The sequence below is a fragment of the Oratosquilla oratoria genome, chromosome 12, assembly GCF_046742065.1.
Source record: "Oratosquilla oratoria isolate Oo_2021 chromosome 12, ASM4674206v1, whole genome shotgun sequence".
NCBI classification, from domain to species: domain Eukaryota; kingdom Metazoa; phylum Arthropoda; class Malacostraca; order Stomatopoda; family Squillidae; genus Oratosquilla; species Oratosquilla oratoria.
This window is the reverse complement of record NC_134788.1, coordinates 31,226,416-31,244,284: the sequence shown is the minus strand read 5'-3', so window position 1 is coordinate 31,244,284 and position 17,869 is coordinate 31,226,416. Positions and strand designations below refer to the sequence as shown.

Genomic DNA, 17,869 nt, shown 5'->3' with positions numbered 1-17,869 from the left:
AAAATTGACTATCTCTTAGGTGGAACTTTTAAAGATTTGAGTTGCATGTCAATAACGTTTGATTGTAGAAATAATCTTGATCATTAAAACTCATAACAGGATGATCTGTTTGATTAGCCAATGATTGTGTTCTACTGAATGAGTTGTCCCACCCGCCCTTTTGAGATATAGACACACCCGCATTGAAGGGTGCTTGTGTGGTCCCGGTCGGTGACTCAAATCTCTTGGACCTTGGCTCCCCACTGCCGCTATCTTCCTTTGCCAATTCCTCAAGGTGGGAGTAACTCCCACGCCCCCACAACCACCACCTCCTCCTTCCACTGTCCAGGGATTTTGTGACCATATATATATATATATATATATATATATATATATATATATATATATATATATATATATATATAGATAGAGATATATATTTCATATTCATATGACCATCTTGTATTTGAATTTATACATTTCTATTTCTGTTTAACATATATGCATGTGATTTTATCCTATGTAACTGTTGTATATCAAAATCAATCTCATGATATAATCGGAGAAAAAAATGACAGGTTATAGAGTACCTCACTGCGATCCGTTATTCAGTGGAGATGAAGAAAGTAGACTAACATCAACATTAGTAAGGTAGAAGTAGTCAAACCCATTGAAAGACTTATGGCTACCAAATCCCCGTGTCCCAACGAAAAATTTCCGAGATTGCTTAAAGATTGTAAGTTTGAAATCTATGGCCAGTTAACAGAAATGTTTATCATGTTGGTAGACACTGTTTTCGAGCCAACTGCTTAGGGGGCAAGCAAACGTAGTTCTTGTTTTAAAAAATATATATATAAATCGTCTATATGGAACTACAAGCCAGTCAGTTTGGGAGAGGAATTACTTGAGAATAAAACAAGTGAAGAGTGGGACATGTTCTTGGAAATCTACAGGGAAGTTAACAAACGTGTACCACTCTACAAGAACAGGAGAGGAGACAACAAACCCAAGTGGATGAACTTTTGGAATGCGCTCCCAGAGAGTGTAGTGACTGCGCCCTCATTAGCCTCTTTTAAAACTCGCTATGACAGACACGTAAGACTGATCCAGTAACTGGCTCCCAAGTCCTAGAGGTGGGGATCACGACAAGAAGCTTTGCTCCGTATTTCCTCACTGTTTCTCGATTAAGCTCAGTTATAGGGAAAATGCTTGAATCAATACTAGTTGTAGGAAACTGTCACATTTCTGGTTTCTGTAGAGATCCTGCTCCTGCTTCACTCCTTAACCCATTAAACTCCGATGACAAGATATTCGTGGGTTCACTCGTAGGCATACATAGAGACACCTTGAACGAGAAGGGGGAGAGGGAATTCCTGATTAAAATAGATTCTCAAACTCGTTAAGGCACTGTAATTGACTGCCAAATTGGCAGAACAGTTAATAGAGATAAGGAGAAGGAAAAATATCAAAAAGTAGTTGCTAGAGGCCTTAAGAGTTCCGGCAATTCCATAGAGGAAAGTGATAGCCGAAAAGGGCTGAAAGGAGACGGAAAAAATGTGGAGCTTGCGTCGGCTATGCCCTTGAGCGAGAGTATTTGGTAACCGTGGTTTGAAAGCAGACGTAAGAAGAAATAGTAGGCCGTGTGTCACAACAATTGAAAATTATGGAAATGATATGATAGAATCGGAGGAAAATAGAAATGAGGCGTTTAACAAATATTTTCTCTTGGAGTTTACTAAGGAAAGGATAAGGTACCTGACTGCGATCCGATTTACAGTGGGGATCATAGTAAGACAACAGGGCAGGACTCCCAGTAATGGATTTAAACTGGACAATTTTAGATTTAAGAAGGAAATAGGCAAGAATTGCTTTACTAATAGGGTGGCCAATGAATGGAATAGACTTAGTGACCATGTAGTGAGCACTGAAACTATCACTTGATTTAAGAAGTGGTTAGACAACTTTATGAATGGCAATGACAGGTGGTAATGGACATGGAACTGCCTAATGTAGGCCTCATGGTCTATTGCAGTCTCCTTCACTCATGTTCGCATCACAAAGTGCATGAAATTCACCATTTCTGGTTTTAGCAATAAATTCAAATTCACTGATCCATTCATGGTTGAATGTCGTCCTTAACACAATTCACTGTATATTTCAACACAAGGTGTACAACTACACACATAAACCATTTTTATATTTTTACAGTATTTATGCACAGGTGTGACAGTGGCTGACATAAAATATTATATTCATAATAGGGCGCAACATCTTCCTCCTTAAAAATCATATTTCAAAAGTATCAGCAAGAATATATTTGTGTCCAGGAACATGTTTTATTTTTAATTTGTTTGAATAAATAAATCCCACCTTTGTAGGTGTACTGAAATTTCCTGTCGTACAAATTTTGCCGTCATTGGAAGTTGACATACAAACCAGTTAAGCAAAGGCACACCATTTCAAGTTGTGTATTATTACCTCCACTAAGGAGGTTTTGCTTTTCCCAGCACTTGTTGGTTTGTCTGTTGGGAACTTTACTCAGATTTTTTTTTTTTTTTGAGGCATATATGGATAAGGTTATCCATTCAGTTGTTCCCTCTATCTTTAATTTGCTACCCTGGCATTTATAGATTGTATACAAATTTCATATTCATTATTCAGTGGCCCAAGCTATCATAATGTGGGCAAAGTGAACATTTTCAATATTATGACCCTAATGTTTGTAGAAGCATCCACACCCTGAGTGCTATCTAGTTTAATATCTATCATGTATTTGAAATACCTATTAAATTGGGCTTCCCATAAATAAAACAAGTCATTAGGTACATATTTTAATTCTATCATTTCTTTTCACCAATTTTGTACTTTAAGAGTCCCTTGAGTGACATCAATGAAAGAGTTGACAAGAAAGATTTAATACATATTTATATTGATCTGATCAAAAGAAAGATAAACACTAAACTGATTACCTTTATTCAAAATTCCTAACTTTGTAAATAACTCTAAATATACATAACAAGTTCATTATCAATGTTCCACTCATAGTTCTAGCTTCTTACCCCTTATTCCTTATACACACTATCTAAATTCATTGAATTTCCAAAGAATTGCCAGCTTTTCACTCTAATATGCATATCTGAATGGCATTCTCCTATATGGTGTCTAAATTTGTTTTTTATTTCATTCATTGGGCTAAAACCTTGCTCACAGTCTGCACTAGCTGCAAGGAATGTTCTTTCAGTATCCATCAACTTTGCCATGTCACAGAACTGTTAATTCTGAGGAGCAAATACCATTATTTGAGTAAAATTTTACATATTTTTTTGTCTTACAGTGAGATTTTCAAACCATTAAACTGACCAATTATTTCTGTAGTATCCGCCACAGAATTGATATTCAAGACAAAGGACATTAATATGATCACTACCAAATGAGAAATCAAAATGTGAAATAGAGGATATCAAGCACTGATCATTCTTGTAACTCATCCTCTGGGAATCTGTCCAGTATATGGGTGTAGAAGTTTTCATTATTTCATCCAGCCATTTACTAGCACCTAACAGTTCATTCTAGAATCACACCCTTTGGTTCCTTTGAATTCGACATGCTGGATCAGTTTTTCTGCATCTTATCTATTCCAAAGCTCTTTTAGTAGCCTTTTTTTCATCAATATATTCTTTCCTCATGTTGTTATTCTTCAACAGTAGGTCTCGATAGGAAATTCCACAGATTTTTTCCCTTAAATAGTCCTGATGGCCAGTAACTGAATATTTCAGACAATTCTAGTGTTTTTTATTTCTAATGTATCAAATTCTATATACATATACCAAGGTTTTTTTTCCCTTGTGAGGGCAAATGAGCCTGTGGCATATGTAAATACAATTTATTACTTTCATTTCTCACCAGATGCCTGGTAGAGTAGTCCCTGTCAGGTAGTGGGCCTCGTTCCAACAATTTTTCTCCATTCTTCTCTATTTTGATATCTTTCCTCTTCTTCCACAATTTGCAGATCCTCACCTCTTCTTTCTAGCACTTCCTACACATGATCAATCCATCTCTTCCTGGGTGTACCAATTGGTTTTCTTGTGTTAGGCTTCAATGTCAGTGTTTGTCTTGGCAGTCTCTCTTGGTTCATTCTTATTACATGTCCGTACCACCTAAGTCTGTTTGTTTCTATGATATCTTTAATTTGTTGTTCCAAATTCCTCCCTTAATCGTGCATTTCTTATTCTGCTCGTTTTAGTCACCCCTTTTATACTTCTAAGCATTTTCATCTCCACTGCTCCTATTTTTGGCTTAAACTAGTTGTAAGTGACCATGCTTCTGATACATATATCAGAATTGGTCAAAGTTTTGTATTATACATTACAATTTTGCATATGACCTGTACATTTTAGTCCTTAAGTTGGTATTGTGCACTGATATTTTGGTTAAATTTGTTGATTCTGTTCATAGTTTCGATTTCTTGTCTGTTCTCCTCATCCATCTTGATTCCCAAATACATAAAATTTGTGTCCTGCCTTGCCCTTTCATTTCCAATACTTATATTTAGTTGTTTATTTTCTCTCATAATGTTCTATACTTCTGTTTAAGTGACATTAATTTTCATCCACCTTTTGAGTCACCACTATATCCCATATGAAGTATTCAGTTATCAGTGAGATTATTTAATTTAAGGGGGGGGGGAGTTATAACATGCTTCTTGATTTATATCACTTGACTGAAAACTAGTGGTGTCAAATACAGTACAAATGATCTCAAAACTACATTTGAAATGATGAAATTACACATTTCCATGTCAAATGTCATTGATAGTCCTTAAAATCACATCTTTCTTTTGTTTTGAATTCATCATCATGAAATTATAGTGTATATATATATTTTTTATCAAAACATTTCAATTTCATCTTGAAAACCTTGTGTGCACACATTTTTCCCCTCTGTGCACTAGTTTTAAAATGTGTATGTGCACACATGCCCAAAACTTAGAGGGAACATTTTCCATCATACATATCACACTGGAATGGCTTCTCTCCAGTGTGAATGACCATGTGATGATTGAGAGACCTTTTTAGTGTGAAAGGTGAATTGCACAGGTCACACTGGAAAAGTTCCTGTGTGGGTCCTCATATGTTTTTCGATATTACCTTTTTCTGAGGAAGCATAATGACAAATATCACATTGGAAAGTCTTCTCTCCTGTGTGGATCATCATATGCCTTTTGAGAGCACTCTTTTGTGCAAAAGTAGAATCACACAGGTCACATTAGAAAGGCTTCTCTCATGTGTGGGTCATCACATGCTCTTTGAGACTTTTCTGTGAAAGTAGAATGACATAGGTCACACTGGAAAGGCTTCTCTTATGTGTGGTTCCTAATATGTGTTTTGAGACCACCGTTTTGTGAGAAAACAGAATCACACTGGTCACATTGGAAAGGCTTCTCTCCTGTGTGGGTTCTCATATGATTTTTGAGAGTACTCTTTTGTGCAAAAGCAGAATCACAAAGATCACACTGGAGAGGCTTCTCTGTTGTGTGCATTATCATAAGCCATATGAAGGTACTCTTTTGTGTGAAAGCAGAATCACAAAGATCACACTGGAAAGTATTCTATCCTGTGTGGGTCCTTATATCCCGTGTCAGACTGCTCTTTCCTGAGAAAGCAGAATCACAAAGGCCACACTGGAAAGGCTTTTCTCCTGTGTGGGTCATCATATGCAGCTTGAGAGTACTCCTTTTTGTAAAAGCAGAATCACACAGATCACACTGGAAAGGCTTCTCTCCTGTGTGGGTCCTCAAATGATCACCCTCTTATGCAAAAGCAGAATCACAAAGGTCACACTGGAAAGGATTCTCCTGAGTGGGTCCTCATATGCTGCCTCATTTTGCTCTTTTGTGAGAAAGCAGAATCACACAGGTCACACTGGAAAGGCTTCTCTCCTGTGTGGGTCATTATATGCTTTTTGAGAACACTCTTTTGTGCAAAAGCAGAATCACACAGGTCACACTGGAAAGGCTTCTCTCCTGTGTGGGTCCTCATATGCTGTCTGAGAGCACTCTTTTGTGCAAAAGCAGAATCACAGAGGTCACACTGAAAAGGCTTCTCTCCTGTGTGGGTCCTCATATGCTCTCTGAGATCACTCTTTTGTGCAAAAGCAGAATTACAAAGGTCACACTGGAAAGGTTTCTCTCCTGTGTGGGTCATCATATGTTTTTTGAGAGTACCCTTTTCTGAGAAACCGCATTCACAAAGATCACACTGGAAAGGCTTCTCTCCTGTGTGGGTTTTTATATGTCGAGTCAGACTGCCCTTTCCTGAGAAAGCTGAATCACAAAGGCCACATTGGAAAGGCTTTTCTCCTGTGTGGGTCATCATATGCAGTTTGAGATTATTCTTTTTTATAAAAGCTGAATCACATAGGTCACACTGGAAAGGCTTCTCTCCTGTGTGGGTCATCATATGCTTTTTGAGATTACTCTTGCTTGTGAAAGCAGTATCACACAGATCACAATGGAAAGGCTTCTCTCCTGTGTGGATTATCATATGCTTTTTGAGACCACCGCTTTGTGAGAAAGCAGAATCACACTGGTCACAATGGAAAGGCTTCTCTCCTGTATGGGTTCTCATATGCTGTGTCAGACTGCCCTTTCTTGAGAAAGCATAATCACAAAGGCCACACTGGAAAGGCTTCTCTCCTGTGTGGGTCATTATATGCTGTCTGAGCCCACTATTATGTGTGAAAGCAGAATCACACAGGTCACATTGGAATGGCCTTTCTCCTGTGTGGTTCATCATATGCTTTTTGAGATGACCCTTTTGTGTGAAAACAGAATCACACAGATTACACTGGAAAGGCTTCTCTCCTGTGTGGGTCCTCATATGCCGTGTCAGACTGCCCTTTCGCGTGAAAGCAGAATCACAAAGGCCACACTGGAAAGGCTTCTCTCCTGTGTGGGTCATCATATGCAATTTGAACCTACTCTTTTGTATGAAAGTAGAATCACACAGGTCACATTGGAAAGGCTTCTCTCCTGTGTGGTTCATCATATGCTTTTCGAGATGATTCTTTTGTTTGAAAACAGAATCACATAGATCACACTGGAAAGGCTCCTCTCCTGTATGGGTCATCATATGCTCTTTGAGCCCACTCTTTGTGTGAAAGCAGAATCAAACAGGTCACATTGGAAAGGCTTCTCTCCTGTGTGGTTCATCATATGCTCTTTGAGGCCACTATTTTGTGAGAAAGCAGAATCACACAGGTCACACTGGAAAGGCTTTTTTCCTGTGTTGGTCCTCAAATGCTGTCTGAGGTAATCCTTTTATGAGAAAGCAGAATCACAAAGGTCACACTGGAAAGGCTTTTCTCATGTGTGGATCATCATGTGAACTTTGATATACTTTCAAACGCAACCTTTATTGCACAAGCCACACTAGAATGACTTCTATTTTGTGTGGGTCCTTATAAGCTTTGACGGTACTCTTATACGTGAAAGCACAATCACAAAGGCCACACTGGAAGAGCTTTTCTCCTGTGTGGGTCATCATGTGAGTTCACACTTTCATAAGTAAACTTTATCACACAGGCTACACTGGTATGGCTTCTCTCCTGTCTGGCCATGTCAAACTGCCCTTTTTTGAGAAAGCAGAATCACAAAGGTCACACTTTAAAGCTTCTCTCTGGTGTGGATCATCATGTGAGAAAGTAGAATCACACAGATCACACTAGAAAGGCTCATCTCCAGTGTGGGTCATCATGCCATGTGACGTCTTGTGATATAGGTGTGCCACAGATATCCCACCAGATTCTCTTCATCGTACGATACACATGGAATCTGGGGTTAGGTCTTCCAAACAAATGGTGATAGTTACCCTCATCCTGAAAAAAAAAACAAAAAAAATGTAAGCATAAGACTGACATACAACTCTTTGAAAATGTGTAATACACTGTAATATTAGTGTGGATGTTTTGTAAACAAACCATTTCATACTCGAGTCACCTTATACCTAATCAGACTACATTTCATCACCTAACATAAAATAGGTAGAAACACTAACAGATATGGTGCTAAATTATATTGCTTACTACTTTTTCATTAGGAATGTGTTGAAAATTGTCCAAGAGATACTACATGCATACTCAACACACCACAACCAGAATGACTCCAAGTTTTGCTCCAGCTTTCTTCATCACATCACAAGATTTGGAAGTGGGGAATGGCCCAGCTGGCCACAGCAGTCATATTCAACAACACCATAACGATCCAAGTTTGGGCTCATAAGACCTAAAACATTATGGTACCTACTTAGGAAGGTTTATTCATCTCGCTCACTCAAATAAGTGACGCAAGTCACATTCCGATGCAGTCCACATGTTTACCTCACTGAGAAAGCATCTCTGATAAGTTGTGCTCATGTTTTATGCTTATTCTTCATCTATTTTATCAAATTTCTTTTTATAACCATGGGTCTATAAAATACTATAAATACTTTTTTCTGAAAGACACATAAAAAAAAAAAAAAAAAAAAAAATGGGGTGGCATTTTGGGCACTGGAACAGATTAATGGCATTTCAATTTTGATGAGGAAAATTGATTTGATATACAAGCAAATTGAGTTGAGCTCAGTCATGGAAGAAAATACTCACAAGTCATGCATATATATATATGTATATACACACATGTGTATTTACCTAGTACTTACTTACCTAGATGTATTTTACAGTGACCCGTTTTCGTATTTCTCCACACCCAGTTTGTTCTTAAAATCGTGTATAGTTCTGGCATTTACTGTTTCTCTGTTCAGTTTGTTCCAGACACTGATCACTCTATGTGGGAAGCTATTTTTTTCAGTTCTCTTCTGTAACTGTTTGTCTTTAGTTTCTTTTCGTGTCCTCTTGTTTCTCTTCTGTCCCACTTCAATAGGTTGTCTCTATCGAGACCTTCCATCCCTTTCATAATTCTGAAAATAGTCAACAAATTGCCTCTTTCCCTTCTCTGATCTTGTGTTGACAACTGTAATTTCTCCAATCTTTGTTCATATGTCAAATTTGACAGTGTGGGGTGCCATTTTTGTTGCTGCTCTTTGGATTCTAATTTTCTTATGTTCTTTTTTGTGCTAAGTGCCCAAATTGATACAGCATATTCTAATTTTGGTCTTATCAGTGTAACAATTATTTCTTCAACCATCTCTTCATCTATGTAATCGAAGGCCACTTTCATTGATCTTAATAGGCTGTAAGTCTCTCCAAATATTTATTTACATGTCAAGTCACTTGAGATGATTACTCTTAGATCCCTCTCTGAGTTTATTTTTTGACTTCTTTGTTTCCAATCTTATATTGTCCCAAAACTCTATTTTTACCTTTTCCAAATGCCATTGGGCTACATTTTTTGATGTTGAAGTTTATCTCATATCTCTGGCTCCATTCCCATATTTTATCCAGGTCATCTTGCAGTCAACTGCAATCTTCTTCTGTTCTTACTCTCTTGAGTAATTTGGCATCATCAGCAAAAAGATTCATGTAACAATTTACTCCTTCATACATATACCAAAGCTTTTTCCCCCTTACCAGGGAGGTAGCCAAAAAGGAAAAGGCATAAAATCATTCCCACCCATTCCATCCCCGAAAACACTCCACACCCCTCCACCCTCCCTCCCTCCCATCTTAGCACCTCCTAGATGACGGGTCATCCCTGCACCCTGTCCACTGCCCTGGGTCAGAAGCAGTGTCGCAGGACACAGCACATCCACAGCAAGGCCGCTTCATTAAATCGGCGACCCCCCCTCTCCGTCCCCCCATATAAAGGAGAGGACGGGGAGAAATCCCTTCAGGCTGCGTCAAAATTTTTGCTCACACACACCACCTCACCCCCCATTCCACCTCATGCATCACAATATTTTCCATATACAACCATTCTCCATTTACCCCTGTCTTCTGTCCTCTCCCGTCCTTCCTCAAAAGACATTCCCCTCTTACCCAAAGCCCCCTTCACCCCATCCATCCATCCATCTCATCCTAGGACGTCCCCTCATGTTCACTTCCTCCACATCTGCCTTCCATACCTCCTTTATACATATCATTTATGTATATGTACATATCATTTATGTATATGGCAAACATTAAAGGAACCAAAACAGAGCCTTGTGGTTCACCACTGTGTGTGTGTATTTACATAGTTAAATTTACCTAGTTCCATTATAAGGAAAGAGGAGCTATGCCAATAATAGCCTTTGTATCTCTCAGCATCTAGTTTGCTCTTAAATTCTTGTCTGATTTTTGTGCACTATTGTTTCATACAACTTGTTCAAGACATCCACCACTCTGTGTAGAAAACTATATCTTTTCAGATCTCTTTTAAAACTATTCTTTTTGAGTTTCTTTTCATGTCCCCTTGTTTTTCTTTTATCACATTTTAATAAGTCTTTTCTGTCACAGACTTCCATGCCTCTCATGATTCTGTAAATGGCAAGTGGATCTCCTCTTTCTCTTCTTTGTTCCAGGTTTGATAGTTCCAGTTTAGCCAACCTTTGTTCTTATGTCAATTTTGATGGTGTTGGTGCCATCTTTGTCGTTCCTCTTTGGATCTAATTTCTTTACAGTATTCTTTTTTTGTGCTAGGTGTCTATAGTGTTGCAGTGTACTCCAATCCTGGTCTTATTAATGTGACTAGTATTTTCTTTACCATTACTTCATCCAAGTAATTAAAGGCCACCCTTTTTGATCTTAGTAAATTGTAGGTTTCTCTGACTATTTTGTTAATATGTTTGTCTCGGGACAAGTCTTTGTTAATAATTACTCCTAGGTCCTTTTCAGAGCTAACTTTTTTGTACCAATTTTATATTGTCCTGATATTCATTTTTTACTTTTTCCAAAATCCATTATACATTGCTTGATGTTGAAGTTCACTTCCCACTTTTGGCTCCATTCCCAGACTTTGTCCAGGCCTCTCCGTAGTGATTCAGTCTTTTTCTGTACTTACTTAGGAAAGGGCAACTGTGAGTTTGGGAGTGTAGCTGGGAGGAACTCAGGAGTGAAGAGGGGATGAGGGAGAGAAGGGGTGGCTATGCTAGTAAGTGAAGAGATAAGTAAGCGGGTAGTGGAGTGGAAGGAGGTTTCATCAAGGTTGATGTGGATGAAGGTAAAGCTGGGAAGGGAGATGTGGGTTTTTGTAAGTGCGTATGGGCCTGGTAGTGAGAAGAGCGTAAAGGAAAGGGAGGCTTTTTGGGTAGATATAAATGAGTCCACAGAAGGATTAGGGAGAAATGTCAATGTAGTTGTATTGGGAGACCTTAATGCTAGGGTAGGAAATGAACCAATAGATGGAGTGACTGGGAAGTATAGAGTTCCAGGTAAAAATCGTAGTGGAGAATTGATGGTGATGTGTCTTGAAAGAGAGTTGATGATAGCAAATACAGTGTTTAGGAAGAAAGTCAAGCATAAGTACACATGGAAGAGGGTGGTGGATGGAAGGGTGGCAAATAGAGCGTTAATGGACTATATAGTGGTGACCAGGAGTATGGTAGGAAGAGTTAAGGATGTACATGTTCTAATGGGAGAGAGTGGGGAAATATCAGATCATTTTCTGATGGAAGGTAAATTGAGAGTGGAGAATAGGTGTCACCTGCAAAGAAGTTCATATAATATTCTACACCTTCATCCAAGTTATACTGTATATATATACATATAGCAAACACTATCAGAGCTAATACAGAACCTTGTGGGACTCCACTTTTCATTTCTTCCCATGCTGAATTTCTATCTCTAAATAACACCTTCATTTTTCTCCTGTGCAAGAAATCTTCCATCCATTTCAATAACTTTTCTTGTACATCTGTTGTTTCGAGTTTTCTTAATAGCTTTTTGTGTGGTACTTTATCAAATACCTTTTCTAATCCAGGAAAGTACAATCTGCCTATGTTCCTTTCTTGCATTATATCTATTAACCTTGAATAAAAACAAATCAAGTTTGTGGCACATGATCTTCCTTGTCGTTGAACTGTTTTGGATTCAGTATATTGTTTTCTTCCAGATGTTTTGTCCAATTACTTTATGTCTTCTGTTCATCACAGACCAACAGAAGACATAAACCTCGGAGTTTATAAATTATCCTGCTCAGGATGTGATGAAGTATATTGGGGACAAATGGGTAGAGAATTGAAAACAAGAATAAAAGAACATAAAATCTCAGTAAAATACGCACAACAGAACTCCGTGATATTCCAACATGTCGCCAACAATAATCACCACATAAATTGGGACAAGGCAAAAATAATATCCAAATCAAAATGTAGTTATAAAAGGAAAATCATTGAATTTTCCTTAATTAAACAACTCCCTAATTTTAACATTTCAAAAGGACAATGGTCACCTGATTACATAACCACCTTGGCAAATAAATTAATTCCTTCTATTGTAAAAGCAGATGACTTACCACAAAGACCATGCAGCAATATAGACACCACCTGATATGTCATGCAGGGTTGCGGAGTCAGAGTCGGAGTTCTAAGAGTACTAGGAGGCGGAGTCGGAATTTTTTATCTGACTCTGACTCCTTAAGTCCAATAGCTGTAAAATACTGTCTACAGATGTGCACTGTGAAATAATTTGTTGCTATTGTTCAAATAGAAAGCAGTAGGTCTCATTATTCCAAGTTTAAAAAATCTAAAAAATCTGATATGTTTTGTGCTGAGAAAATTTAATAACCATCCAGTGTAGAATAGTTTTATAGCTAGTTACAGGATATATACCATTTATAGAAGTTTCCAGAATGTAGTTTGTATTAATGTTTCATTCATTCTATACTATGGGAGTTATAGCCAGTGGAATGTATTTCTATTTTTAATAAATATTCAATAAATGTAATTAGCAATTCAAATTCCTGACTAATTTGTCAACTGTCAAGGGACAGAGATGATTTTTATCTTTAAATAACTTAAACTAGCTACTTTACCTTTGTTGACAGTCTAATTAATTCAAATTATGTTAACATCTAGAACTCCATCATGTACACACATACATGACAGTGTAGACAATAGTAAATATCCACTACGTATGCACTATGCACGTACGTCTTCATGTATGTAAAAGTCAATGGAAGTGTTATTGTGTGGTTTACTGTTTTGTAGGAGCTATGTCATGCTGGGATAATACCCTGAGATAAACTTTGACCAGTCTCAGAGGCCAGATAGGAATGACATTAGTGCATATGTCACAGCATTTGGTGATGACTGAAAAGGGGAGGAACAACAGCAGCTATGAAAAGTGTGCACAGGGGAAGGTTGTCTCTCTCTTTCCTGAACTGATTCCTGGTTTTTATTATAACATGGTGAAATTAATTCTGCAATAAGTACTAGGTACAGCATCCTCCATTAACCTTTCCTCATCATGATTTGTCACATTTTTTCCTAATATTGTGATAGAAGGTTTATGAGAATGGACAAATGAAATAACAGATTATTTTTTTTGGGGGGGAGGGAGAGGCACAAAGGAAAAAGAAAATATATAGCTTGAAGTGACAACTCTGCCATGACAGATTTGAAAGTGCTCATAAGCTGGTAGATGATCATGAGCATAAATAATATCATTATATATTTAATATACATATGTTTATAGGAATTTACGTTCCTGCGTGCATATATATATATACATATATATATACATATATATATATATATATATATATATATATATATATAAAGCTGGGTGAGTGTATGTGTGAGTATATTTATCATACAAGCGAATATTTCACGTAAAAAATAATATACATGAAAAATATTTATAAAATGCTTGCTGAATAGGTGTGGGAGGCTGATATATGGATCTGCAGAATAGATTTCCACATATGGGTAATGGAGTTAAGGAGTCGGGAGTCGGAGTCAGAGGAATCAAAGGAGTCGGAGTCGGAGTCGGCATCCTAGGAATTCTAGGAGCTGGAGTCGGACCTTATACCATCCGACTCCGCAATCCTGATGTCATGTCCATGTTCCCTCACTCCACCTCTCTCCTCTGTATATAAGATATGTGTTTTCTCTTGTCTTTGTATTCCGCTTGAAGAGGATGACAGCAAGTGATCAAAATATACGGAAATCGTTATTTCTTTTTTCTTATATCCAATCTACAATGGATTTTTGTATATAGATATATATATATATATATATATATATATATATATATCCATACATATATATACATACATATATATACATATACATATATATATATATATATATATATATATATATGCACATGTATTCGTATGCTTGTAATTTTTTTAATTCAAATTTTTTCAGAATGCGTTTAAAAAGTATTTAATCAAATCTAAATGTGTTTAGATAGTGTAGGAGGGAATTTTTAAAGTTTAGATTATAAAGCCTAATATGTTTGAGGACTAGCTCTATATTCCAGATTTTCACTCATCGCAGCCAGCCTTAGATCAAAATTAATGGGGGATGATTGCAAATAACAGAATATGCTCGGTTCAATGGAATTATGCTCACTATTGAGAGCTTTCTTGGATATTCCCCTAATTATTTTAAACTTCCGTTAAATCTGGCTTCCGCTAAATTGAGACTTGTTAAATCAGGCTTCTACTGTATAAGGAGATTTGAGGCTAAAAATTATTTTGAGGGAAGACTAATATTGGTTGACACACCTAGGCAAGGTCAACTGTGAGAGGAGACAGAGGGACTAAATCTGTGGCCTGACCTACCTAAGCTGGAGGTGATCTCGACATATGGGTCACATAACCTACATCCAGTATCTACGTAAGATTGTATATGGGAAGGTATAACTTCTCAAGCTATAATACACTGACTTGTAATTAATACGACATGGATTTGTGCAGCAGTGAACATCAAAAAACTGTTTTTATTTTCATACCGAGGAAGACAAGTTGGTGTTCCATCACTCGATAGATATGTACGCATGATACACATATTGATAAATATGAAGATACTTTAAAGTCTATTTTTTCTTATATATTGCTACTAACATTAACATTCATTTGCAATACTTATATATGGTATTCAAAGTTCTCAATAATAAGAGCTAGCCAATGATAGAGGTAAGAATTGCAGCTGGAGACCTGACCTGAACTAACCTAACCTAACTCCTTTGAACTTGGTTTGCCAATCTCATTTTTTTTTTTTTTTTTTTTGTAGCCACTATAGTTTGCTGTACTTATGTATGGAGTTCAAAATGCTCACAATACCCACACATTTACCCCTGCCCAGAATGCCAAATACACAGCCAAACAGGAATTCTGCCATCAAAATTCAAAGATTTGAAAAAGTAGAATGCTTTGAAAAAATTTATGATAAAGACTTAAATGTTCATTGATTTTTTGCTTCTTACATCTGCACATTGTAATTTTGCAAACCTAGGCTAGGGATTGGATTTACATTACAACTGTTGCTTTGTGGCATTAGATTCCCACAAAATAGTCAATTAACCTTCTAATAATGTAGAAAACATAAGGAGTTAATGCAGTTTGCCTGCTGAGACCTCGATATAATGGTAAGACTTACCTTTAGAATGAAGTTTGTCTTTATCTACTGATTCCTTAAATACCAAAATTGCAAAAAAAAAAAAAAAAAAAAAAAAAAAAACTAATTATTACAGTCAATATGTTCAGCATTTTGACAGCAAAATTGTAGTTAGGTATTCGTGAATCCATGGGCGATGCCACCAATGTGGATGTAATGTTTACACTGCCATCTTTTGCAGTACGTTTGTATGGGTATGTCTTAGTTTGAATGTATGCAGTATTCAGAGCATGTGCAGGATTTTCAAATTGTCTTGCTGTTCTGCAAGTGTATGCCCAGTTCTTCAACACCATGCTAATTTTCACAAATTTTAATGTAAATTTCAATATTAGACTTGGCAAATTAGTTTTCCAACTGAACATCTAAAGGTAAGGAACCAATATATGAACTATTTAATGTGATAATCATGTTCTTTAGCCTCCTTTCTCCTGGAAATGAGCAACTTTGAAATCGTTGGTGATGACTCGGCTGTACATTTGCTCCCTAAAAATGCCTAATTGACATATTCAGATTCTCTGATACTTACTCTTGTTTGTTTACACATGTTGAAGATACTATTAGTTGTAGTAGTCAAAGTACATAGAGGGTGTTGTTGACCAATAATACTTATATCATTATGGTATGAATTTTGACCATGTTGCATATCAATTGGGCCAGCAGTTTGGATTTTATGGATGATTATCTCTAAATTGACAATAGTTTCCATGGCAACATGAAAGGTGTTAGTAAGAACAGTATAAAAGGAAGGTCCTACATAGTTTTTGACATGCTCAGGTGACTTGTTCGCCCATAAAACCTTCACATGCCAAGTTGCATGTCAATTGGGCCAAGGGTTTGCATTTCATTGATGATTATCTCTAAGTTGATAATAGTTGCTATGGCAACATGATAGGTGTTAGTAAGAATAGTATAAAAGGAAGGTCCTGCATTGTTTTTGACATGTTCAGGTGCTTTGTTGACCCATAAAACTGTCACATGTCAATTGGGGCAGCAGTTTGGATTTGGTTGATGATCATCTCTATATTCAAAATATTGACTTAATAAATGCCATGAAAAGGCATGCTTAGATGATTTGTTGACCCATAGAATCCATGTGATCCGAATTTCAATAAAATTGGACCAGTGGTTTATAGTTTGTGTGTTTCAAAATCTTTACAAATTACCACCCTTAATTCTAAATTCGGATCTTCCATATTTTTCAAGCTATTTAGAAAATGAAAAAGTATTCGGTTTCAAATGTAATTGTGACATTGTCTTTCATATACAACAAAATTTTATTTTTGTTTTGAGCCTGTAGCCTACCTATTGTAGTGTAGCAAGTGTCAAATGGGAACACACAATTCATGCACTAAGCTACCTAACTACTATATTATTGCACTTACGAATTCAAGAAGAAAGCACACTTGTTGGGCCTGAGTAAAGCACAGCCACGTAAACAAGTTCTGAAGGTCTATCACGCCACATCATGTAAACACACGACTTTAGGGCGTTGGTTTTTCTATTTTGTTTATATATTTCTATTTTCCTATTTCTACTTTCTATTCTGTGTGTTAGATATCAGCTTTTTATACCTTAGCTTTTCATTTATATTCTATCTTTTTATACTCTATATGTCCTACTTTTCTGTTTCTATTTTATGTACATACATATATTTATATTTCATATTTCTTTGTCTGTCTTGTATTTGAATTTATACATTGCTACTTTTATTTTACATCTGTGCATGTTATTTTATCTTATGTAATTGTTGTATATCCAAATCAATCTCATGACAGAATTGGAGGAAAAAATAAGTGAGGCGTTTACAAAGGACAGGTTATATGGTACTTCAGAGCGATCCGATATTCAGTGGGGATGAAGAAAGTAGACCAACATCAGCACTGGTAAGGTAGTAGTCAAATAGATTGAAAAACTTAAAGCTACAAAATCCCCGGGTCTTGCCCGACGAAAATATTCCGAGTGTTTAAATAGTGTAAGTTTGAAATCTGCGACCAGTTAAAATAAATATTCAATAAGTCGGTAGATATCATTTTTGTGCCATTTGCTTGGGGGCAGACAAACGGTGTTCCTGTTTTCAAAAAGGGAGATAAATCATCTCTATGCAACTACAGGCCAATCAATTTGACGTCATAGGTAGAATTGACTCAGAGAACACATTGAGACATAATTTGATTTGTGGCACACAGCATGGTTTCTCCAAGGGTAAGTCATGTGTGAGTAATTTTCTATCCTTTTACACTAAAGTATACAAGACGTCAGATAACAATGATAGTTACGATGTTATTTACCTTGACTTTAGCAAAGCGTTCGACAAGGTGCCCCACCATAGACTACTAAATAAAATCAAA

The 17,869-nt window shown here is 36.8% G+C and overlaps 2 protein-coding genes across 2 annotated transcripts in view; both read right to left on the bottom strand.

Moving 5' to 3' along the window:
• LOC143031247 (uncharacterized) overlaps positions 1 to 17,869 on the bottom strand; it is a 174,593-nt gene that overhangs the window by 100,180 nt on the left and 56,544 nt on the right. The window lies entirely within an intron of this gene.
• LOC143031216 (uncharacterized) lies at positions 5,811 to 17,001 on the bottom strand. Its single transcript, XM_076194787.1, has 2 exons — positions 16,904 to 17,001; positions 5,811 to 7,854 (listed from the first exon to the last, which is right to left on the bottom strand). Exon 2 carries the CDS (start codon positions 7,107 to 7,109, stop codon positions 5,814 to 5,816), a length of 1,296 nt encoding a protein of 431 aa, XP_076050902.1. The 5' UTR covers positions 7,110 to 7,854; positions 16,904 to 17,001; the 3' UTR covers positions 5,811 to 5,813.

What these genes read in the sequence shown, in the direction of transcription:
- LOC143031216 (XM_076194787.1), bottom strand. Translation starts at nt 7,109, where the DNA reads ATGATGACCCATACAGGAGAGGAGCCTTTCCAGTGTGATCTATGTGAT.